At 57.5% G+C, this 25,333-nt stretch overlaps 1 protein-coding gene across 1 annotated transcript in view; it reads left to right on the top strand.

Moving 5' to 3' along the window:
• The window catches only part of cog3 (component of oligomeric golgi complex 3), a 69,011-nt gene that overhangs the window by 406 nt on the left and 43,272 nt on the right, over nt 1–25,333 (top strand). Inside the window, exons 2-7 of the mRNA XM_041210955.1 lie at nt 16,237–16,383; nt 17,922–17,983; nt 19,289–19,454; nt 20,816–20,890; nt 22,255–22,347; nt 24,932–25,057. Of these exons, the coding sequence (XP_041066889.1) occupies nt 16,237–16,383; nt 17,922–17,983; nt 19,289–19,454; nt 20,816–20,890; nt 22,255–22,347; nt 24,932–25,057 (669 nt within the window). The remainder of the gene's footprint in view (nt 1–16,236; nt 16,384–17,921; nt 17,984–19,288; nt 19,455–20,815; nt 20,891–22,254; nt 22,348–24,931; nt 25,058–25,333) is intronic.

Here is a 25,333-nt window from a genome sequence, read left to right on the forward strand (position 1 = left end):
ACCCTCCGGGAGGCGCTGTCCAGGGCCCGGCATCCAGCCGCTCCCGGGTGTTGGTGCCACGTAAGCCGGAGCTGGGGCGGGGAGAGCGAGGCCGGGCCTGGGAAAGGCGGATCATCCGAACCCCCCGTCTCACCCCCACCCCCGCAACAACTCACCGCCCCCCCCCCCCCTCCTCACCTCATCCCCCCACCCCAACCCAACTCACCCTCACCCCCTCCCCCACCCCCAAACTCACCCTCACCCCCTCCCCCCCAACTCACCCTCACCCCCTCCCCCACCCCCAAACTCCCCCCAACTCACCCCTCCCCCCAACTCACCCTCACCCCCTCCCCCACCCCCAAACTCACCCCCTCCCCCACCCCCAAACTCACCCCCTCCCCCACCCCCAAACTCACCCTCACCCCCTCCCCCCCAACTCACCCTCACCCCCTCCCCCTCCCCCCAACTCACCCTCACCCCCTCCCCCACCCCCAAACTCCCCCCAACTCACCCTCCCCCCCAACTCACCCCTCCCCCCCAACTCACCCCTCCCCCCCAACTCACCCTCACCCCCTCCCCCACCCCCAAACTCCCCCCAACTCACCCCTCCCCCCCAACTCACCCTCAGCCCCTCCCCCACCCCCAAACTCCCCCCACCCCCAAACTCCCCCCACCCCCAAACTCCCCCCACCCCCAAACTCCCCCCACCCCCAAACTCACCCACCCCCAAACTCCCCCACCCCCAAACTCCCCCACCCCTAAACTCCCCCACCCCTAAACTCCCCCACCCCTAAACTCCCCCCAACTCACCCCTCCCCCCAACTCACCCTCACCCCCTCCCCCACCCCCAAACTCCCCCCAACTCACCCCTCCCCCCAACTCACCCTCACCCCCTCCCCCGCCCCCAAACTCCCACCAACTCACTCTCCCCCCCCCAACTCACTCCTCCCCCCCAACTCACCCTCACCCCCTCCCCCACCCCCAAACTCCCCCCAACTCACCCTCCCCCCCAACTCACCCTTCCCCCCCAACTCACCCTCACCCCCAACTCACCCTCAGCCCCTCCCCCACCCCCAAACTCCCCCCAACTCACCCCTCCCCCCCCAACTCACCCTTCCCCCCCAACTCACCCTCACCCCCTTCTCCACCCCTAAACTCCCCCACCCCTAAACTCCCCCACCCCTAAACTCCCCCACCCCTAAACTCCCCCACCCCCAAACTCCCCCACCCCAAACTCCCCCCTCCTCCCAACTCACCCTCACCCCCTCCCCCACCCCCAAACTCCCCCCAAACTCACCCTCTCCCCCCTCCCCCCCAACTCCCCTCTCCCCCCCAACTGCCCCCTCCCCCCCAACTGCCCCTCCCCCCCAACTGCCCCCTCCCCCCAACTGCCCCCTCCCCCCCAACTCCCCCCTCCCCCCCAACTCCCCCCTCCCCCCCAACTCCCCCCCTCCCCCCCAACTCCCCCCTCCCCCCCAACTCCCCCTGACCCCCCAACTCACCCTGACCCCCCAACTCACCCTCACCCCCCCAACTCACCCTCACCCCCCCAACTCACCCTCACCCCCTAACTCACCTTCACCCCCCTCCTCCACCCCCAAACTCCCCCCTCCCCCCTCCCCCCTCCCCCCCAACTCCCCCCTCCCCCCCAAACTCCCCCCTTCCCCCCAACTCCCCTCTCCCCCCAACTCCCCTCTCCCCCCAACTCCCCCCTCCCCCCCAACTCCCCCCTCCCCCCCAACTCCCCCCTCCCCCCCAACTCACCCCTACCCCCCAACTCACCTCACCCCCTCCCCCACCCCCAACTCACCCTCACCCCCCCAACTCACCCTCACCCCCTAACTCACCTTCACCCCCTCCTCCACCCCCAAACTCCCCCCTCCCCCCCAACTCCCCCCTCCCCCCCAACTCCCCCCTCCCCCCCAAACTCCCCTCTCCCCCCCCAACTCCCCCCTCCCCCCCAAACTCCCCTCTCCCCCCCAACTCCCCTCTCCCCCCCAACTCCCCCCTCCCCCCCCAACTCACCCCTACCCCCCAACTCACCCTCACCCCCTCCCCCACCCCCAACTCACCCTCCCCCCCAACTCACCCCTCCCCCCCAGCTCACCCTCACCCCCAACTCACCCTCACCCCTCCCCCACCCCCAAACTCCCTCCTCCCCTCCAACTCACCCTCACCCCCTCCCCCACCCCCAAACTACCCCCTCCCCCCCAACTCCCCCTAACTCCCCCCCAACTCCCCCTAACTCCCCCCCAACTCCCCCTAACTCCCCCCCAACTCAGCCCTCCCCCCAACTCACCCTCACCCCCTCCCCCCCAACCTCACCCCCACCCCCCCAAACACACCCTCACCCCCTCCCCCACCGCCCAAACTCACCCTCACCCCCCCCACCCCCCAAACTCACCCTCACCCCCCACCCCCAAACTCACCCTCACCCCCCCACCCCCCAAACTCACCCTCACCCCCCCCCAAATTCCCCACCCTCACCCCCACCCCCCAAACTCACCCTCACCCCCCCCAAACTCACCCTCACCCCCACCCCCCAAACTCACCCTCACCCCCCCCAAACTCACCCTCACCCCCACCCCCCAAACTCACCCTCACCCCCCAAACTCACCCTCACCCCCCCAAACTCACCCTCACCCTCACACCCCCCAAACTCACCCTCACCCCCTCCCCCCCAACTCACCCTCACCCCCTCCCCCACCCCCAAACTCACCCCCTCCCCCACCCCCCAACTCACCCCCTCCCCCACCCCCAAACTCACCCCCTCCCCCACCCCCAAACTCACCCCCTCCCCCACCCCCAAACTCACCCCCTCCCCCACCCCCAAACTCACCCCCTCCCCCACCCCCAAACTCACCCCCTCCCCCACCCCCAAACTCACCCCCTCCCCCACCCCCAAACTCACCCCCTCCCCCACCCCCAAACTCACCCTCACCCCCTCCCCCCAAACTCACCCTCACCCCCTCCCCCACCCCCAAACTCACCCTCTCCCCCCTCCCCCCCAACTCACCCTCACCCCCTGCCCCACCCCCAAACTCCCCCCAACTCACCCTCCCCCCCAACTCACCCTCCCCCCCAACTCACCCTCCCCCCCAACTCACCCTCCCCCCCAACTCACCCTCCCCCCCAACTCACCCCTCCCCCCAACTCACCCCTCCCCCCCAACTCACCCTCAGCCCCTCCCCCACCCCCAAACTCCCCCCAACTCACCCCTCCCCCCCAACTCACCCTCACCCCCTCCCCCACCCCCAAACTCCCCCCACCCCCAAACTCCCCCACCCCCAAACTCCCCCCACCCCCAAACTCCCCCACCCCCAAACTCCCCCACCCCTAAACTCCCCCACCCCTAAACTCCCCCACCCCCAAACTCCCCCCAACTCACCCCTCCCCCCAACTCACCCTCACCCCCTCCCCCACCCCGAAACTCCCCCCAACTCACCCTCCCCCCCAACTCACCCCTCCCCCCCAACTCACCCTCACCCCCTCCCCCACCCCCAAACTCCCCCCAACTCACCCTCCCCCCCAACTCACCCTTCCCCCCAACTCACCCTCACCCCCAACTCACCCTCAGCCCCTCCCCCACCCCCAAACTCCCCCCAACTCACCTCTCCCCCCCCAACTCACCCTTCCCCCCCAACTCACCCTTCCCCCCCAAATCACCCCTAAACTCCCCCACCCCTAAACTCCCCCACCCCTAAACTCCCCCACCCCTAAACTCCCCCACCCCCAAACTCCCCCACCCCCAAACTCCCCCCTCCTCCTAACTCACCCTCACCCCCTCCCCCACCCCCAAACTCCCCCCAAACTCACCCTCTCCCCCCTCCCCCCCAACTCCCCTCTCCCCCCCAACTGCCCCCTCCCCCCCAACTGCCCCCTCCCCCCCAACTCCCCCCTCCCCCCCAACTCCCCCCTCCCCCCCAACTCCCCCTCACCCCCCCAACTCACCCTCACCCCCTAACTCACCTTCACCCCCTCCTCCACCCCCAAACTCCCCCCTCCCCCCCAACTCCCCCCTCCCCCCCAACTCCCCCCTCCCCCCCAAACTCCCCCCTCCCCCCCAAACTCCCCCCTCCCCGCCAACTCCCCTCTCCCCCCCAACTCCCTTCTCCCCCCCAACTCCCCTCTCCCCCCCAACTCCCCCCTCCCCCCCAACTCACCCCTTCCCCCCAACTCACCCTCACCCCCTCCCCCACCCCCAACTCACCCTCCCCCCAAATTCCCCCCTCCCCCCAAATTCCCCCCTCCCTCCCAACTCACCCCTCCCCCCAGCTCACCCTCACCCCCAACTCACCCTCACCCCTCCCCCACCCCCAAACTCCCTCCTCCCCTCCAACTCACCCTCACCCCCTCCCCCACCCCCAAACTCCCCCCTCCCCCCCAACTCCCCCTAACTCCCCCCCAACTCCCCCTAACTCCCCCCCAACTCAGCCCTCCCCCCAACTCACCCTCACCCCCTCCCCCCCAACCTCACCCACACCCCCCCAAACACACCCTCACCCCCTCCCCCACCGCCCAAACTCACCCTCACCCCCCCCCCCCACCCCCCAAACTCACCCTCACCCCCCCACCCCCCAAACTCACCCTCACCCCCCCACCCCCCAAACTCACCCTCACCCCCCCACCCCCCAAACTCACCCTCACCCCCCCACCCCCCAAACTCACCCTCACCCCCCCACCCCCAAACTCACCCTCACCCCCCCACCCCCCAAACTCACCCTCACCCCCCCCCAAACTCACCCTCACCCCCACCCCCCAAACTCACCCTCACCCCCCCAACTCACCCTCACCCCCACCCCCCCAAACTCACCCTCACCCCCCCCAAACTCACCCTCACCCCCCCAAACTCACCCTCACCCCCCCAAACTCACCCTCACCCCCCCAAACTCACCCTCACCCTCACACCCCCCAAACTCACCCTCACCCCCACCCCCCCAAACTCACCCTCACCCCCTCCCCCCAAACTCACCCTCACCCCCTCCCCCCAACTTACCCTCACCCCCTCCCCCCAACTTACCCTCACCCCCTCCCCCCAACTTACCCTCACCCCCTCCCTCCCCCCAACTCACCCTCCCCCCCACAAACACACCCTCACCCTCTCCCCCCAAACACACCCTCACCCTCTCCCCCCGAAACACACCCTCACCCCCCTTCCCCCCAAACACTCCCTCACCCACTCCCTCACCCCCAACTCACCCCCCCAACTCGCCCCACCCGACTCTCGCCCCCCGACTCTCGCGCCCCACCGACTCACCCACTCCTCCTCCCCCCAACTCGCCCTCCCCCTCCTGCCCCCGACTCGCCCTCCCCCTCCTCCCCCCGACTCGCCCTCCTCCTCCTCCCCCCGACTCGCCCTCCCCCTCCTCCCCCCGACTCGCCCTCCCCCTCCTCCCCCCGACTCGCCCTCTCCCTCCTCCCCCCACTCGCCCTCCCCCCGACTCGCCCTCCCCCTCCTCCCCCCGACTCGCCCTCCCCCTCCTCCCCCCGACTCGCCCTCTCCCTCCTCCCCCCGACTCGCCCTCTCCCTCCTCCCCCCGACTCGCCCTCTCCCTCCTCCCCCCGACTCGCCCTCCCCCTCCTCCTCCCGACTCGCCCTCCCCCTCCTCCCCCCGACTCGCCCTCCCCCTCCTCCCCCCGACTCGCCCTCCCCCTCCTCCCCCCGACTCGCCCTCCCCCTCCTCCCCCCGACTCGCCCTCCCCCTCCTCCCCCCGACTCGCCCTCCCCTCCTCCCCCCGACTCGCCCTCCCCCTCCTCCCCCCGACTCGCCCTCCCCCTCCTCCCCCCGACTCGCCCTCCCCCTCCTCCCCCGACTCGCCCTCCCCCTCCTCCCCCCGACTCGCCCTCCCCCTCCTCCCCCCGACTCGCCCTCCCCCTCCTCCCCCCGACTCGCCCTCCCCCTCCTCCCCCCGACTCGCCCTCCCCCTCCTCCCCCCGACTCGCCCTCCCCCTCCTCCCCCCGACTCGCCCTCCCCCCCGACTCGCCCTCGCCCTCCCCCTCCTCCCCCCGACTCGCCCTCCCCCTCCTCCCCCCCGACTCGCCCTCCCCCTCCTCCCCCCGACTCGCCCTCCCCCTCCTCCCCCCGACTCGCCCTCCCCCTCCTCCCCCCGACTCGCCCTCCCCCTCCTCCCCCCGACTCGCCCTCCCCCTCCTCCCCCCGACTCGCCCTCCCCCTCCTCCCCCCGACTCGCCCTCCCCCTCCTCCCCCCGACTCGCCCTCCCCCTCCTCCCCCCGACTCGCCCTCCCCCTCCTCCCCCCGACTCGCCCTCCCCCCGACTCGCCCTCGGCTTCCCCTCCCCCCCGACTCGCCCTCGGCCTCCCCCACCCCCCCGACTCGCCCTCGGCCTCCCCCTCCCCCCCGACTCGCCCTCGGCCTCCCCCTCCCCCCCGACTCGCCCTCGGCCTCCCCTCCCACCCGACTCGCCCTCCCCTCCTCCCCCCGACTCGCCTCCCCCCCGACTCCGCCTCCCCCCCGACTCGCCTCCCCCCCCGACTCGCCTCCCCCCCGCTCTCCTCCCCCCCGACTCCGCCTCCCCCCCCAGACTCGCCCCTCCCCCCCGACTCCCCTCCCCCCCGACTCGCCTCCCCCCCCCCCCCCCCCCCCCCCCCCCCCCCCCCCCCCTCCGCCCCGCCCCCCCCCCCCCCCCCCCCCCACCCCCCCCCCCCCCCCCCCCCGCCTCCCCCCCCTCCCCCCCTCCCCTCCCCCCTCCCCCCCCTCCCCCCTCCCCCCCGACTCGCCTCCCCCCTCGACTCGCCTCCCACCCGCCTCGCCTCCCCCCCCGACTCTCGCCCTCCACCCGACTCGCCCTCCCCTCCCCCCGACTCGCCCTCCCCCTCCCCCCCGACTCGCCTCCCCCCCGACTCGCCTCCCCCCCGCCTCGCCTCCCCCCCGCCTCGCCTCCCCCCCGCCTCGCCTCCCCCCCGACTCTCGCCCTCCCCCCGACTCGCCCTCCCCCCCGACTCGCCCTCCCCCCGACTCGCCCTCATCCCCCCGACTCGCCCTCCCCCCGACTCGCCCTCCCCCCGACTCGCCCTCCGCCCGACTCGCCCTCCCCCCGACTCGCCCTCCCCCCGACTCGCCCTCCGCCCTTCCCCTCCCCCCGACTCGCCCTCCCCCTCCCCCGACTCGCCCTCCCCCTCCCCCGACTCGCCCTCCCCCTCCCCCGACTCGCCCTCCCCCTCCCCCCGACTCGCCCTCCCCCTCCCCCCGACTCGCCCTCCCCCTCCCCCCGACTCGCCCTCCCCCCTCCCCCGACTCGCCCTCCCCCCTCCCCCCGACTCGCCCTCCCCCCTCCCCCCGACTCGCCCTCCCCCTCCCCCCGACTCGCCCTCCCCCTCCCCCCGACTCGCCCTCCCCCTCCCCCCGACTCGCCCTCCCCCTCCCCCCGACTCGCCCTCCCCCTCCCCCCGACTCGCCCTCCCCCTCCCCCCGACTCGCCCTCCCCCTCCCCCCGACTCGCCCTCCCCCTCCCCCCGACTCGCCCTCCCCCTCCCCCCGACTCGCCCTCCCCCTCCCCCCGACTCGCCCTCCCCCTCCCCCCGACTCGCCCTCCCCCTCCCCCCGACTCGCCCTCCCCCTCCCCCCGACTCGCCCTCCCCCTCCCCCCGACTCGCCCTCCCCCTCCCCCCGACTCGCCCTCCCCCTCCCCCCGACTCGCCCTCCCCCTCCCCCCGACTCGCCCTCCCCCTCCCCCCGACTCGCCCTCCCCCTCCCCCCGACTCGCCCTCCCCCTCCCCCCGACTCGCCCTCCCCCTCCCCCCGACTCGCCCTCCCCCTCCCCCCGACTCGCCCTCCCCCTCCCCCCGACTCGCCCTCCCCCTCCCCCCGACTCGCCCTCCCCCTCCCCCCGACTCGCCCTCCCCCTCCCCCCGACTCGCCCTCCCCCTCCCCCCGACTCGCCCTCCCCCTCCCCCCGACTCGCCCTCCCCCTCCCCCCGACTCGCCCTCCCCCTCCCCCCGACTCGCCCTCCCCCTCCCCCCGACTCGCCCTCCCCCTCCCCCCGACTCGCCCTCCCCCTCCCCCCGACTCGCCCTCCCCCTCCCCCCGACTCGCCCTCCTCCTCCCCCTCGCCCACCACCTCCCCCTCGCCCACCACCTCCCCCTCGCCCACCACCTCGCCCTCGCCCACCACCTCGCCCTCGCCCACCCCGACTCTCGCCCACCCCGACTCTCGCCCCCCCGACTCTCGCCCCCCCGACTCTCGCCCCCCCGACTCTCGCCCCCCCCGACTCTCGCCCCCCCCGACTCTCGCCCCCCCGACTCTCGCCCCCCCGACTCTCGCTCCCCCGACTCTCGCTCCCCGACTCTCGCCCCCCCGACTCTCGCCCCCCCCGACTCTCGCCCCCCCCCGACTCTCGCCCCCCCCGACTCTCGCCCCCCCCCGACTCTCGCCCCCCCCGACTCTCGCCCCCCCCGACTCTCGCCCCCCCGACTCTCGCCCCCCCGACTCTCGCCCCCCCCGACTCTCGCCCCCCCCGACTCTCGCCCCCCCCCGACTCTCGCCCCCCCCGACTCTCGCCCTCCCCCCCGACTCTCGCCCTCACCCCCCGACTCTCCCTCACCCCCCGACTCTCCCTCACCCCCCGACTCTCCCTCCCCCCCGACTCTCGCCCTCCCCCCCGACTCTCGCCCTCCCCCCCCGACTCTCGCCCTCCCCCCCCGACTCTCGCCCCCCCCCCGACTCTCGCCCCCCCCCGACTCTCGCCCCCCCCCCCGACTCTCGCCCTCCCCCCCGACTCTCGCCCCCCCCTGACTCTCGCCCCCCCCCCCGACTCTCGCCCCCCCCCCCGACTCTCGCCCCCCCCAACTCTCGCCCTCCCCCAACCGACTCTCGCCCTGCGCCCTCCCCCAACCGACTCTCGCCCTGCGCCGTCCCCCAACCGACTCTCGCCCTGCGCCCTCCCCCAACCGACTCTCGCCCTGCGCCCTCCCCCAACCGACTCTCGCCCTGCGCCCTCCCCCAACCGACTCTCGCCCTGCGCCCTCCCCCAACCGACTCTCGCCCTGCGCCCTCCCCCAACCGACTCTCGCCCTGCGCCCTCCCCCAACTGACTCTCGCCCTGCGCCCTCCCCCAACTGACTCTCGCCCTGCGCCCTCCCCCGGCTCTCGCCCTGCGCTCTCCCCCCGACCCTCGCCCTCTGCCCTCCCCAGACTCGCCTTCCGCCCTCCCTTGACTCGCCTTCCGCCCTCCCCCCACGACTTGCCCTCCCCCTCCCCCCCATGACTCACCTTCCCCCACCCCCTCACGCGCCCTCCCCCCACGCGCCCTCCCCCCCCAACTTAACACCCCAACAGCCTTCCCCCTGCACCCCCAACTCACCCTCCACCTCCCCCCAACTCATCCTCTCCCGCCCCACTTCTCCACCTCACCCCCACGTCTCAACCCCGCCCCACGTGTCAATATCCCCCACGTCTCGACTCCCCTCCTGTGTCTCAACCCCCCCAACATCTGAACTCCCATCCCGCATCTCAACCCCCCGCGTCTCAAAGCGCCCCCGCGACCTAACCCCACATGACGCAACCAGCCCCCACCCTCCCCGTGTCTCAACCCCCACCGCATCTCAACCCCCACCGCATCTCAACCCTCCCACGCCTCGACCCCCCCCGCCGTGCCTCGACCCCCCCCCCGGCGCCTCAGCCCACCCTCTCCGTGTCTCAACACCCCCTCTCCGTGTCTCAACACCCCCTCTCCGTGTCTCAACACCCCCTCTCCGTGTCTCAACACCCCCTCTCCGTGTCTCAACACCCCCTCTCCGTGTCTCAACACCCCCTCTCCGTGTCTCAACACCCCCTCTCCGTGTCTCAACACCCCCTCTCCGTGTCTCAACACCCCCTCTCCGTGTCTCAACACCCCCTCTCCGTGTCTCAACACCCCCTCTCCGTGTCTCAACACCCCCTCTCCGTGTCTCAACACCCCCTCTCCGTGTCTCAACACCCCCTCTCCGTGTCTCAACACCCCCTCTCCGTGTCTCAACACCCCCTCTCCGTGTCTCAACACCCCCTCTCCGTGTCTCAACACCCCCTCTCCGTGTCTCAACACCCCCTCTCCGTGTCTCAACACCCCCTCTCCGTGTCTCAACACCCCCTCTCCGTGTCTCAACACCCCCTCTCCGTGTCTCAACACCCCCTCTCCGTGTCTCAACACCCCCTCTCCGTGTCTCAACACCCCCTCTCCGTGTCTCAACACCCCCCTCCCCGGGTCTCAACCCCCCATCGTGGCCCAACAACCCCCCCCCCGCAGCCCAACCATCCCTCATTCTCCCCGTGTCTCAACCCCCCCACCCCCCACGTCCAACCACACCCCGTTTTCCCCCGCCCAGTGTCTCAACCCCCCTGCGTCTCAACCCCGCCACGTCTCAACCCCCCCCGCGTCTCAACACGCCCCCCCTCGCCCCCGCGTCTCAATGCCCCCCTCCCCCTGCGTTTCAACACCCCCCTCCCCCCATGTCTCAACGCCCCCCTCCCCCCGCGTCTCAACGCCCCCCCTCCTCCCGCATCTCAACACCCCTAGTGTCTCAACCCCTCCGCAGCCCAATGACGCCCCCCCCCCCAACCCCCGGACCAACCCTGCCCCCCCCTCAGCCCAACGCCGCCCCAAGCCCAACTCCCCCCCCCCCCCCCCACACCGTGTCCCAACCACCCCCCATCCTCCCCGTGTCTCAACCCCCCCCTCCCCATGTCTCAGCAACGCCCCCTCCCCATGTCTCAGCAACGCCCCCTCCCCATGTCTCAGCCCCCCCCTCCCCGTGTCTCAACCCCCCCCTCCCCGTGTCTCAACCCCCCCCTCCCCGTGTCTCACCCCCACCCCCCCCATGTCTCAGCCCCCCCCCCCCCCCATGTCTCAGCCCCCCCCCCCCCCCATGTCTCAGCCCCCCCCCCCCCCCCCCCATGTCTCACCCCCACCGCCCCCCCCCCCCCCCCCCCCACCCCGCCCTGGGTCTCAATCCCCCCCACCCCCCATGTCCAACCATACTCCATCCTCCCCGTGTCTCAACATCCTCCCCCCGCGTGTCAAACCCCCCCCCCCTCGTCTCGGCCCCCGACCCGCCTCTCGGCCCCCAACCCGCCTCCTCAACCTCCCCCCATCCTCATCCTCAACCTCCCCCTGCCCCCGTCCTCAAATCCCACCCCCACCTGCCCGCCCCCATCCTTAAATCCCCCCTCCACCCGCCCACATCCTCAATCCCCCCCCCATCATTGATCCCCCCACCTGCCCGCCTGCCCCCATCCTCATTCCCCCCTTCTCCCCCTCACCTCCCACTCCAATCCCCTCTCCTGGGCACCTCTCACCTGTCTCCCCCTCACCCTGCCTCATCTTCCACTCATGTTCTCCCTAACCTGTGTTTGGATACCAAACTCACCACACGCCTTGTATTCTTTAATGACCAGTTGCTGCAGTGAACTGGTTGAATTATTGACTGAAAGAAACACAAAGTTTTAACAAGTTGCACATGAGTGCAAGATGGTCCTTTGTTTGTTCTTCCTAAAGGGCATGAACTGAAAACCAACCTAAAGTAGCCTTCGGATAACCTGCCCCTTTGGCCGAGCCAGTTAATCCGGTAGATTGCTGATATATACAAACCAAGAGACCCCAGATCCCTGGTTAATGCTGAGTTTGCTGATCTCAGCCACTGTCACTCGTTAGTTCGGAATTACAGGGGGCGTACCAACCTAAGTTCCTGCTCTGTTGATCGTTATTCAGTGACTCCCGCTTGAAGTCTGTCAGATAGGGAAATATCAGATTGAGCTGTGACTCTCATCCACTTCTGGTGACCGAATAGCTTGGCACCACATGATATCTAGGCTAGCACTGTAAGCATGGTATTTGGGTAAGGTATCAGTCGGTGCCCAAAACACAGAGAGACAATGCCTAGAGGTGGAAGGGTAGAAAACGGAGGGAATGTGAACTGGTGGGAGTTTTGTTTTTAAGTGCTGATACAAGCTATTACATTTTGTCTGCTAATGGATGTTTATCAAACTAATATTTGGATCAGAACAGAACTGCTACAAAATAATCCTTCTATTTTCCTAATGGATTAGTGTATAGTAAAGGGATTGTGTGATGAAAGGGATTGCATTTAGTACATGTTGCATATAAAACGCAAAAGAAAATGCATAAATAAAGTGCCTTTCCCAACCTCATCATGGCCTGAAATGGCTAATGAAGTTCTTCTGAACTGTCGTCTCTGTTGTAATGTAAGAAACATGGCAGCTAACTTGCTCACAGCTCAGTCCCACAACCAGCTGTGTGATAAATGAGCAGCCAGGTTGTTTTGGTCATGTTGACTGAGAATTCCCTACTCTTGGATGGTTGTCATGGGTTCTTTTGAAAGGGTAGCAGGGTTTCATGTCTCATTTGAAAGATGGCATCTCAGACAGTGCAGCACCCCATATTACCGTGCTGGAGTTTAGGTTCTGTCCTGAACCCTATGGAGGAATAATGGAGGATTGGAGCAGTTTTTTTTGCAGGAATCCAATGCAGAACTAACTTATAGTTCTGTGGTTGGACAAATTCGCTGGCATCAACAAACTCATATTCTGTTGGAAGTGATTGGTTTCTCACTATTTGAATGTGAAGTATCTGATTTCCCTCCCTCTGATGTTTATATTGTGCATCTCTTCCTTATCTTGCCAATTCATATAGTTCTATACAGGCAGAGTTGTCACCAGGATCCAATATGTTAGCCGTGGCTTAGCACTTGCACGTCTAAATGAGGAAGAGGTGGGTCCACTCCAGAGAATGAGCACATAATCCAGGCCGATACTTCCAGCGCAGTATTGAGGGAATACTGCACTGTCAGAGGTGCTGTGTAAACTGAAGTGCCATTTGCCTCCTGTTGTGGATGTAAAATATCCCCTCGCGCTTTTCTGAAAAAGAGCTTGGGAATTCTACCCCAGTGTCCAGTTCAATATTTATCCCTCAATCAACATCACTGAAATGGAGTAAGGCAAAGCTAGATACACCCTTGGTTAACAAGGGGGTGAAAGGTAATTGGGGGTAGGCAGGAATGTGGGATTGATCAGCCATGATCCTATTGAATAGCAGAGCAGATCTGAGGGGCTGAGTGGCCAATTCCTCCTCATTTGTATGTATGTATGGTCACTATCAGATTGCTGTTTGTGGGACCTTACTATGTGAAAATTGACTACCACGTTTCTGACATTAAAACAGTGACTACACTTTAAAAGTACTTCATTGGCTGTAAAGTACTGAGGGATATGCTGAGGTCATGAAATGCACTGTAGAAATGCAAGTTCTTATTTCTGGTAGAGTGGAAGGCAAGTGAAATTGTTACACTATCTCAACTTGAACTGTGGAGAAACAGCCATCAGTACAGTCACAAAATTAATCCATGTAAATTGGGTTGTGCTGGGAGAGAGCATTTAGAGTGGACATACTCATGATCAGTTCAATCCCCCAAAGTGATTGCTGTTAACTTGACCGATGTAGGTTCACTCCTCACCCAGTCTCTGTATATACAAATTGGGAACAGAATCCCTGCTTAATGCTTTGTTCAGTGCTTCACCCCAGGTCGGTATGTACTTTGTGGAGAGTCTACTGTTCCAAGTTTTGCTGTACTTTTTAAAAGCAATTCTTGATTCTAGTTTAAAAACCTGTGAAAGAGTTGCACCCTATCAATTGGGATGTAGGTAGATTTTTAAAGGCTGTTGACCACCCTGAAATTGACCCTGAAAGAGTAATTTTATATTTGTTGAATGTCAAATGTCTCAATTATGATCAGAATTTCCACATAGCTTTCTTTTTGGTTAGTTTGATATTTTATCTTCCACCTTAATCTCATATGTATGTCCTCATTTATTTTGCTATTCTATAAAGATACAAAATTAAAAGTGAAGGGATTCAGTTATTTTTACTTCCTGGGTTTGCTGTCTGTGAAAATGCTTCATTGTGATTGGCTGCTTACCCTACTTGCTGACATCACTGCTGCGGCACACCTGAAGATCCCTTGACTTGGTGCCAGAAACAGCCAGGAAGTGAAAGTCCACACCACAGAGATCACTCGATCTTTCTGGACAGCTTTCTGAGGTCAGCAGTACGTGCCATTGCTTTGCCACTGACTACAAAATCCAGCCCATTTTGTCAAAAATCCATTGAGCCAGTTATTTAAGGTAAGAGTTACTTTATCTCAAATCAGTTGGACTTTCAGATTTTAAATGTTTTATCACTAGCAGTAGGGACTTAGACTAGCCAATTGTTGAACCCACTCTGGTGACCATATCGTCAGCTAGCTTGGGCCAGGCTCTGCAATCCCCTCCTTAAACCCCTCTGCCTTTGTACCTCCTTCACATCCTGTAAAACTATATTTAGAATTCATTTCACCTAAAAAAAAACCTTTATTCACCCCTCACATTAAACTCATTTGACTCATTGAAGTGCCAAGGGATGTTTTTCATGTCAATGTTGTTATCCAAATCATCATTGGCAGGATAAAGTTTCATCAAGTTTTCTATACTCTCGGTGTGCTTTAAGGCAGGGGCAGCCAAACTATTCCCATCGACCATAGAGGCATGTATTGTGGAGCCTCAGACCCCACATATAATGTTTCAATCCTTGTTCGCACTACTGCTGTATTTCTCAAGTTGCAGATGCTAATAGATCTTGGTGTTCTGGTTCAGGAGTTATCCATCACAAGGCAACAGTGTTGCCTTTTAAAACAAAATCAGCCTCTGCCAGCACATGCAATTCAAATAGGGCAACTGACCAAACTTATTTAAAAGCCCTAGATGAATGTATTAAAATATCCCAAGGCACTTTCGTGGAGCATCAGGAGGAGTGGGGCTGATCTTGCATGGTTCCAATCTTACCCATCTAATTGTAGCCAGAGAATCTCCTGCAATGGCTTTGTTTCCTGCATATGCTCAATCACTGAGTATATTCAAGACTGAGATCAACAGGTTCTTTTGCGGTAAGCGCATTGAGAGATATAGAGTTATAACAAGAAAGTGGAGTTGACAAAGCTGATATTCCATGCCCTTATTACTCTTACTCCTTATATTCCCAAACCTACACTGTTACCTTCAAGATCTACCATTTGCATCTTCCTGTTTCTCATCCACATGCTGTCCCTTAGTGACATTCTCCAAAGGCATGACATCTTCCAAAAGTATAATGATGATATTCAGTCGTAACACATTTGAAGTCCCTTTAGACTGCCTCTTCAATAGTTCAAGGCTGAATATACCAATATATACCAAGCAGTTATAATTTTATTTAACCATGAGAATTAATACAATACAATATTTAAGTAGCATTGCACTATTCATGATTCTGATGATTTGGCGTTAAAAGGGTGTGGCCCTTTCCTCATACCATCTACTCACATACGCTTGTATACCTGCTGGTATACTCCTTGGCTTTTCTTTACTGAGAATGATCCCAGGACTTGTACAAAAAAACAAAACTATGGAAAAGTCCATCCAATCAAATTTGGATACAGGCAGCAGAATTTTGGATGAGTTGAAGTTTGTTAAAGAAGGGAGGCTGGCCAGAAAAAAATTGGACTAGTTGAGCCTTCGCCAGGCGAATGATACACAGACAACACACAAGGGCAAGAGGGCAAATTTTCTCTCTCCAGTCATATACTATAAGTGGGCCAAGTACTTCCAAAGACGTTGTACCCTGCGTGGATAAGGGGATGGGAGCTGTTTAGTTTTAACTGGTATAAAACTAATGGTGCAATTTTCAACTCATTGTAATAGTTTCATGTTGAAAATGCTGCTTTCTGAGTGGTCTACATCAAATCACTAGCTCAACTACTGGCTGTACTGCTGACAGTATTGATTCAATTTCTAGCTCAAAGTCAACTCAAGAAAATAACTATTACCAGATTTTTGATAAATTGCTAATAGCAAATGAGCAATTGCCAATGTATTTGTGATCATTGCAGCACTCTGTTGTTTTTGGGGTGTGGAAGATATTGAACCAGCAGCATTCGTTATTAGCCACTGTTGGTTACCTTTGACCATTAAGAGTCAAATAGGTAGTGTGGAGCTTTTCCCTGAAGGACATTAATTGGGTTTGTACAATAATCCAGCAGTTTTCATGGCTTCTTTGGGGTGCTGACCAATAAATATCCAGATTCTATCAAACTCTTGAGGGGCTTGCCATGGTGGGACTTGAACTCATGACCTCTGGGTTGCTAGTCCACTACCAGACCTATTTGACTACTGTACCCCTAGCTTGCTGTATGAATAATTAAACCACCCGTATCACTGTTATGTTTCCAACAGCTGCCAATTGAGGACCTTTGCAGCCTGGCATCGAGATCCATCACTGTACCTCTTACAACTGCAGTTCCTGAATCTACTGAGGATATTCTTCTCAAAGGCTTTACTGCCTTAGACATGGAAAATGAGAAAATTGAAACTGCTCAGCAGGTAATTACAGACTGCTACAAGCAGAATGGATGCATTTATTGTTAGGACATGAAAGAGTTAAACTTCAAATAATCGCCTTTCGCTTTTGTCTTAACAGAATGGAAAGGGAAGGTCGAGAATACGTGCATTAAACATGGGATCATAATGTTAAACAAAAGGATCATTTCTAGTGTAACAAAAGATATTCAGCGCTGTCAAATAGCTGTGTACTCAGTTTCATAAATACCCACTGATCCTCTTTTATGTGTTCCTGTGTAAATATCTTTGGTTACATTTTTGGGATTCTGTGGCTAGATTTTCTGTTTTAAATAAATGAATTAATACAAGCATTAGCTCCATCCTCATTTAAATCAGTTAGTAGATTTCATGAAGCATAATTTGAAAAGCTTCCTGGTATATAGCCATTAAGCTTCTCAATTTGGCAAAAAAAATAACAAAAAAGTTTTACTCCATAAGTTGAGGAAAATTGACATATGTCCTCATCCAGTCAGTCCGAACCCATAACCACTACCGTCTAGAAGGACAAGGGTAGCAGATAGAGGGGAACACCACCACTTGAATGTTCCCCTCCAAGTTGCTCACCATCCTGACATGGAAATATACTTTCGTTCCTTCACTGTTGCTGGGTCAAAATCCTGGAACTCTCTTTCCAACAGCACTGTGGGTGTACCTACACCACATGGACTGCAGCAGTTCAAGAAGACAGCTCATCACCACCTTCTCAAGGACAACTAGGGATGGGTAATAAATGCTGGCCCAGCCAGCAAAGCCCACATCCCGTGAATGAATAAAAGAAAGTTATTATTGTCTTCTGTGGCGGTGGCACTGACCTATACAAGTAATGTAGAAACCACATTGAGAAATGTCCATGGGAACTTGAGTGGACTAGCTGTTGCTTATAGCACTTTTAACTTAAAATGGCTAGGGAGATGGATGGCATTAGTGGCTAGAAAACGGAGATTATGGTAGTGACCAAAGACAGGGGCTCTAGTCACTTCAGTATTTAATTGGAGAAAATTTCAGGCATTGGGACAAATCAGAGACAGTAGAGGGGTCGAGAGGGGTGGTAGTGAGGGAGACCTGGATGTCAGTAACATGTGGAACCTGGTGTGCTTTTGGATGATGTCAGTGGTGGACAGCATGTAGATGAGAGATGGAGGGGCCCAAGGATAGACCCTTAGGAACTCCAGATGTGAGAATGGGAAACAAGGCCATTGCAAAAGATTCTCTGGCCATGACTAGATAGAAAGGAGACAGCAAACCTTTTGTGCTCCATGAGCTGGTAGGCACTGAATTCAAAATTAAGCCTCAGTCCACATTGCACCTCACTTTCTGTTAACCCCAGTTTACAGTGTCATAGAACTTTATGGAACAAAGAAGGCCATTGGACCCATTGTTGTTAGCTGTCTGAAGGAATTGTTTGCTCAGTTCCTTTATTTACACCCTTTTATAGCAAGATTTCCAACTAGGTGCTTTGTGGAAGGCATTACTAATCACCTCAGCTAAATAAATAAGCTTGTTTTTCCTCTTCCTTGCAGTTCTATTCGTGGTTCTCCAAGATACAGACACAGATGGATCAAGATGAAGGAACAAAATACAGGTACATGTTCCCTCTTGCTAACCATTGGAGCATGAAAAATAATTGTTGGGCAATGTACTTATAGTAAAATTGGATGCTGGCTGTGTATAAGCATTGATCACAGGGTAATATAGTGATTTCTCTTTGTCTTTTCATGAAGTAGCAATTCCCTTTATATTTCCTTCTGAACTTTCATTGTCTCTGTTTACCAACGGGTGGAATCAGGAGCCTGCTCTCAGGAACCCATAATAGCTGCCAGTAGAGATGAAAGGATGGTTCCCTCTCTTTCCCTTTGCATCCTACCCCACGAGAAACACTGGTCTCTGCTTAGTGCCACTTCATTGCAGCCAATCTAAGATTGGGATTTCACTGGTGCAGCATTCTGGGGCTCCACACCATGTCCTGACTATGTTGTGTAATCTATGATGCTTTTTAACTACAAGCCTACTTGATAATTCAAAGTGTGTTTTTTTTTCGGTTTAAATGATCAAGTTATTCAATAACTTGAATTAAACAATAGAAGTATCATGGCAAAATAGGAACTTAGTGTAAAAATAACATTGTTTTGCCAGCTTGAATTGAGTGACTTTGAATTAAGGGGAATAGTCCACACTGTATAGAAGTTAGAAAGCAGTAAAAGCTTTTTAGCTGTAGTGTTAAAATTGAAGCAACGGAATTTTTAAATTGTAGACTGTCAGGAGTTTAAAAGTGAGCACTCCTTTAAAAGAGTGCTGGGTTAAATAGACACTGTTACAACAAAGACCTATATAAACTGACTGCTGTGGGTATTGCTTTGGGTAGTGTTCTTGTACACTCGGACCTTAGGCTGGGATGAAAGTCTCTTCTCTGTCTGGAGAGACTTCTGGTTCTCATGAGTGCATAAGTACAAACTGCTTGCAATCTACTAATTGACAGCCTCAGATTGAGCGCAAAGTGAGTTGGTGTGGGGAATGGAAATGTCACACTGATGAATTAAGGGTTACCCAGTTTATGGTAGGCATGTTATTGGAGCAATAGAGAGAATGTACCATTCCTGAAACAAAACTGTTTTATAGGAAATGTATCTTTTCTCCAGCACTGATATCCTTCATCTTGAGCAGAAAACTTGTCCAGATATAGCAGAGAACTGAAAGTGTGTGCTCAACAAGTACAGAGGATTTGTTGTCTGTGAGCAGGGCCATCAAACTGTGATCCTTTGTCGGATAGGTTCTGTATTTCAGGCTCCCTTTCCTGTATTATCTCTTGGGTATTGCTGAGTCTAATGCACTAATCACACTGCAGATTATATAGGTTAGAGTGTAACCATTTTTTTGCTTTTTGTTTTAGAGAAATGAGGGATTATCTGTATGGCTTTCAGGAGCAGTGCGATGCAATACTGAATGATGTCAACACAGCCTTGCTACACTTGGAATCTTTGCAGAAGCAATATCTTTTTGTATCCACCAAGACAGGCACACTACATGAGGCTTGTGAGCAACTCCTGCGGGAACAGGTAGGAAAGCATTGTTGGGGCATAGCTTAGAGTTTGGTGTGTGGAGTAATTACATGTTTTTTGCATGTAGCAAATAATTGGTGTGTGGAACGCATATCTGTAAAAGGTTACTGGAGTGCTTCATTGTAACACCAAATGCCCCTAAGGTAGATAATAGAGGGTAGAAACAATTGATACGAAGCATTTTTGATGGGTTGGAAGAAAGGGTAAAGAATTGAGCTAAGATGTGGAGAAGAGCACATTTAAGAGTAATAGCAAGAGAGAAAAGTAAATGGAGATATGTGTGTTCTATGACTAATATACAGTATTCCATATCCAGCCAGTACATATATTGACTGTCCACCTTCCTCCTGGAATAAATATAGCTTTTGCTAAATTCTTGGGATTGTGGATATGTTCTTGTTTGCTTTCTGTTCCCATCCCCTGCATTTGTAACTTGTTTTTTTCAGGGCTCAGTTGTGATGTAACATGGACTTATACCCCTTTGTTAACATTGGCTAACAGGACATTGTATATAAAGAGGGGAAAATGTTTTGTATTCCTGCTGATTTCTTCCTCTAATATTAGTGAACAAAGGAAAATATGTTCCATGTCCCTTCACTCTGAGGATGGCATCATTGCAGAACCTTTTATGGAAGGGGGTAACTTCAATTTTACCAGGGATAAGATTTTTGTTATATGCTGACTAAAACACAGATAAATTCTTCAGTGGCCCTGAGCTCCTGACAGGGTAGCCCTATTTGCATAAAAACAAAAAAAACTGTGGATGCTGGAAATCCAAAACAAAAACAGAATTACCTGGAAAAACTCAGCAGGTCTGGCAGCATCGGCGGAGAAGAAAAGAGTTGACGTTTCGAGTCCTCATGACTTGGAGTTCTGTCGCAGGGTCATGAGGACTCGAAATGTCAACTCTTTTCTTCTCCGCCGATGCTGCCAGACCTGCTGAGTTTTTCCAGGTAATTCTGTTTTTGTTTTTGTTTTAGCCCTATTTGCACTTATTTGTTGGTTTAGCTTACCTTAGATTTGTGGGGTTATATGGTTGCAGAGACTTCTCTTTAGTGCTTTACCTCATGGTTGGATAATTGTTGACTCAACACCAAGGATCTGTTAGTGTTAGCAATTTGAGATATGTGCATGTTAATGAGAATACCCATTTAAGCTTTACTTGTAGCCCTGAAACTCCATTGTTTGGTACTTAACGTGGTCTATGAAGCTTGATGTATAGCATTGAAAGACTTGAAGGTGATAATTGGGTTTCTGGTGAAACGCACCTTTTCTAAATGTAAAAAGTTGTGTTGCTGAAGATAATGAACTATCTTTACATGGTTAGTTTGAGTTCTGATGTATTTTTTTTTCCTCAGTCGGAACTGGTTGACCTCGCTGAGAGTATTCAGCAGAAGCTTTCATATTTCAATGAGTTAGAAAACATAAACACGGTATGTGTCGCTGATGCATGATCTGTTTTAAGTTTCATTGTGAAGTCTGTTCTATGTTGTATTATCCGTCTTGAAGTTGAACTTGTGAAAAGACAACCTGATGCACAAAATCTTACTGTCTGCTGGTCTCCAGTTGGAAGAACTGTTTACCAGTTAACGCACAGTGATCCAGCACTGGCTGACATTTTCCAGGATGTGCTGGAATTGCCAATCCTTTTTCCTCCTTGAAGCTGTCCTCCAAACGTCTAAATCTTCATGCAGTACTGAACCTTGAACTGATTTTATGATACAAGGGCACAGTAACCTAGTTATGATGATACTAGACCAGCCGCCCTGAGGTCATGAGATCAAATTTCACCATGTCAAGTGTTGAAGTTGAATTCAGCCAATCCTCTTTTTGTGGGCTGGAACAAGACAAAAAATGACAATTGAGATCTGCTGGATTGTTGTAAATTCACAACTGTTTCATTAATATCCTCAGGGAGATGAATGTCCTCTTTCCTGCCTTCCTCCCTAAGTCCCACCAATCTAATCTGCTTTACATTTGGCTCCAGTTCCTTTTACTATGCCAACTATGTGGTTGCCTTTTAATATCCTCGGGGCAACTGAGCATTGATGATAAATGCTGCTTTACCAGTATCAACCTACATCCCCAAAACAAATTAAAAGCCCTCCCAGACATTAAGTGTCTTAACAAACTAAGCCTATTTTCACTTGGTGACCTTTTAAGAGATTTTAAGGCTTTGATGCAGATGGTACCCGATGGGGCGGAGGGTTGGGGCAGGCAGAACTATTGTCGTGGTCGTGGGGATGGCAAAGCAACATATTCTCCAACTTGTTGCCAATAATGTAATTGAAGATCTGCTAGCAATATTAGAAGTCCTACCCATTGCACACACTTGGGAAGATAGGAACAGGAATAAGCCATTCTAGAATGAGCCCTTGAGCCTGTTGCATCATTCTATTAGATCACGGCAGATCTGCATCTCAATTTTCTTTTCACACCTTTGCTGTTACCTAACAAAACCTACCGATCTCTGTTTTGAAAGTTTCAGTTGATATGCAGCCTTCACACCCTTCCAGGTGAGACTTGGAATTGTTGTAAGTCTCACCTATTTCCCAACACATTTTAGTGTATCAACTGTTGTCTATGTAAAGAAAATGTTCAAAACAGGATTTGTCAAAGTACAAATGTCTGATTCAGTTTATGTTTGTTACACATTATAAGCAAGGTATCCAAATGTGAATTGACCACTTAATCCTTTCAATAGGAAATTGGTACTGTTGTGTCCTTCCATTCAAACCTTAATGTGCTTGCAACTGGAGTAGAAATGACATCCTGACATATTTTGCTGTCACCCTAGAAACTGAATTCACCCACGTTATCTGTGAACAGTGAAGGATTTATACCGACGTTGGCCAAGTTGGATGACTGTATAACCTATGTGTCATCACATGTAAGTCATTTTATTTGCACTACTATTATCAGGCTGAATTTCGTTACAATCTGCAGCCCCTGCTTTTGATTCTTTAACAGAGAGATTTAATGTATCTTGTAGATCATGTATTTTCTGTAATGTGTATGGCGTGCAGTGAGAGCTTACATTTTTAGAGCATTGTATAGCAGTAGCCCTGTTAAATCATAGACAAATGCAGCGCAGAAGGAGACCATTTGGCCCTTAGTAGTAAGAACTCCAGAGTGAGATTGGATATTTCAGTATTAGTCTGTTATTGCTGGGTCTGTGTTGGTCTGTTTGTTATTGCTGGGTCTGTGTTGGACCGGGTGTTATTGCTGGGCCTGCGTTGGACCGGGTGTTATTGCCGGGCCTGCGTTGGACCGGGTGTTATAGCCGGCCTGCGCTGAACCGGGTGTTATTGCCGGGCCTGCGCTGGGCCGGGTGTTATTGCCGGGCCTGCGCTGGACCGGGTGTTATTGCCGGGCCTGTGCTGGACCGGGTGTTATTGCCGGGCCTGCGCCGGACCGGGTGTTATTGCCGGGCCTGCGCCGGACCGGGTGTTATTGCCGGGCCTGCGCCGGACCGGGTGTTATTGCCGGGCCTGCGCCGGACCGGGTGTTATTGCCGGGCCTGCGCCGGACCGGGTGTTATTGCCGGGCCTGCGCCGGACCGGGTGTTATTGCCGGGCCTGCGCCGGACCGGGTGTTATTGCCGGGCCTGCGCCGGACCGGGTGTTATTGCCGGGCCTGCGCCGGACCGGGTGTTATTGCCGGGCCCGCGCCGGACCGGGTGTTATTGCCGGGCCCGCGCCGGACCGGGTGTTATTGCCGGGCCCGCGCCGGACCGGGTGTTATAGCCGGGCCCGCGCCGGACCGGGTGTTATAGCCGGGCCCGCGCCGGACCGGGTGTTATAGCCGGGCCCGCGCCGGACCGGGTGTTATTGCCGGGCCCGCGCCGGACCGGGTGTTATAGCCGGGCCCGCGCCGGACCGGTTGTTATTGCCGGGCCCGCGCCGGACCGGTTGTTATTGCCGGGCCTGCGCTGGGCCGGCTGTTATTGCCGGGCCTGCGCTGGGCCGGCTTTTATTGCCGGGCCTGCGCTGGGCCGGCTGTTATTGCCGGGCCTGCGCTGAGCCGGCTGTTATTGCCGGGCCTGCGCTGAGCCGGCTGTTATTGCCTGGCCTGCGCTGGGCCGGCTGTTATTGCCTGGCCTGCGCTGGGCCGGCTGTTATTGCCTGGCCTGCGCTGGGCCGGCTGTTATTGCCTGGCCTGCGCTGGGCCGGCTGTTATTGCCTGGCCTGCGCTGGGCCGGCTGTTATTGCCGGGACTGTCTTGGGCCGGGTGTTAATGCCGGGACTGTCTTGGGCCGGGTGTTAATGCCGGGACTGTCTTGGGCCGGGTGTTAATGCCGGGACTGTCTTGGGCCGGGTGTTAATGCCGGGACTGTCTTGGGCCGGGTGTTAATGCCGGGACTGTCTTGGGCCGGGTGTTAATGCCGGGACTGTCTTGGGCCGGGTGTTAATGCCGGGACTGTCTTGGGCCGGGTGTTAATGCCGGGACTGTCTTGGGCCGGGTGTTAATGCCGGGACTGTCTTGGGCCGGGTGTTAATGCCGGGACTGTCTTGGGCCGGGTGTTAATGCCGGGACTGTCTTGGGCCGGGTGTTAATGCCGGGACTGTCTTGGGCCGGGGCTGACCGGGTGTTAATGCTGGGGCTGGGGCGGACCGGGTGTTAATGCCGGGACTGGGGCTGGGGCCGGGGCGGACCGGGTGTCAATGCCGGGACTGGGGCTGGGGCCGGGGCGGACCGGGTGTCAATGCCGGGACTGGGGCTGGGGCCGGGGCGGACCGGGTGTCAATGCCGGGACTGGGGCTGGGGCCGGGGCGGACCGGGTGTCAATGCCGGGACTGGGGCTGGGGCCGGGGCGGACCGGGTGTCAATGCCGGGACTGGGGCTGGGGCCGGGGCGGACCGGGTGTCAATGCCGGGACTGGGGCTGGGGCCGGGGCGGACCGGGTGTCAATGCTGGGACTGGGGCGGAGCGGGTGTTAATGCTGGGGCTGGGGCGGACCGGGTGTCAATGCCGGGGCTGGGGCGGACCGGGTGTCAATGCCGGGGCTGGGGCGGACCGGGTGTCAATGCCGGGACTGGGGCTGGGGCCGGGGCGGACCGGGTGTCAATGCCGGGACTGGGGCTGGGGCTGGGGCGGACCGGGTGTCAATGCCGGGGCTGGGGCGGACCGGGTGTCAATGCCGGGGCTGGGGCGGACCGGGTGTTAATGCCGGGGCCGGGGCGGACCGGGTGTCAATGCCGGGACTGGGGCTGGGGCCGGGGCGGACCGTGTGTCAATGCCGGGACTGGGGCTGGGGCCGGGGCGGACCGGGTGTCAATGCTGGGACTGGAGCGGACCGGGTGTTAATGCCGGGACTGGGGCGGACCGGGTGTTAATCTGTCACTGTAGGTGGACTGGGTGTTTTTGCTGGGCATGTGTTGGTCTGGGCAGTGTAACTATGTCATTCTATTCGCTTTGTTCAAAGGTTTCTTTATGGCATGATTAGATTTAATTATTACTTGCTTTATTTACAGCCTGGATTTAGAGATTATCCTGTTTATTTAGCAAAGTTTAAGCAATGCCTATCCAAAGCTATGCACCTTATGAAGACCTACACTGTGAACACACTTCAGAACCTCTCCACTCAGTTAACAAAAAGGGTAAGATTGTTACTATAATACAGATTTAATAACGTGTCTTAGTGTGATTATTCAGTATAAAAATATTGCACTGATGTTTTGTTTAGCACTAACTTAGAACTAACTTTTGTTAGCAAGCAGTCATCTGATTTACAAGGAGAGCTTTATCAAGTATGTATGGAGTGAAGATACAAGACTTGGCTGTCTGCCCCACTCTGACTAAAGATTTGGGAGAATGTCACCATTATCACATTTCTTAGCTAATATCACCACCGTTAACACCCCTTTGTCCTTTTG

The sequence above is a fragment of the Carcharodon carcharias genome, chromosome 18, assembly GCF_017639515.1.
Source record: "Carcharodon carcharias isolate sCarCar2 chromosome 18, sCarCar2.pri, whole genome shotgun sequence".
NCBI lineage: Eukaryota > Metazoa > Chordata > Chondrichthyes > Lamniformes > Lamnidae > Carcharodon > Carcharodon carcharias.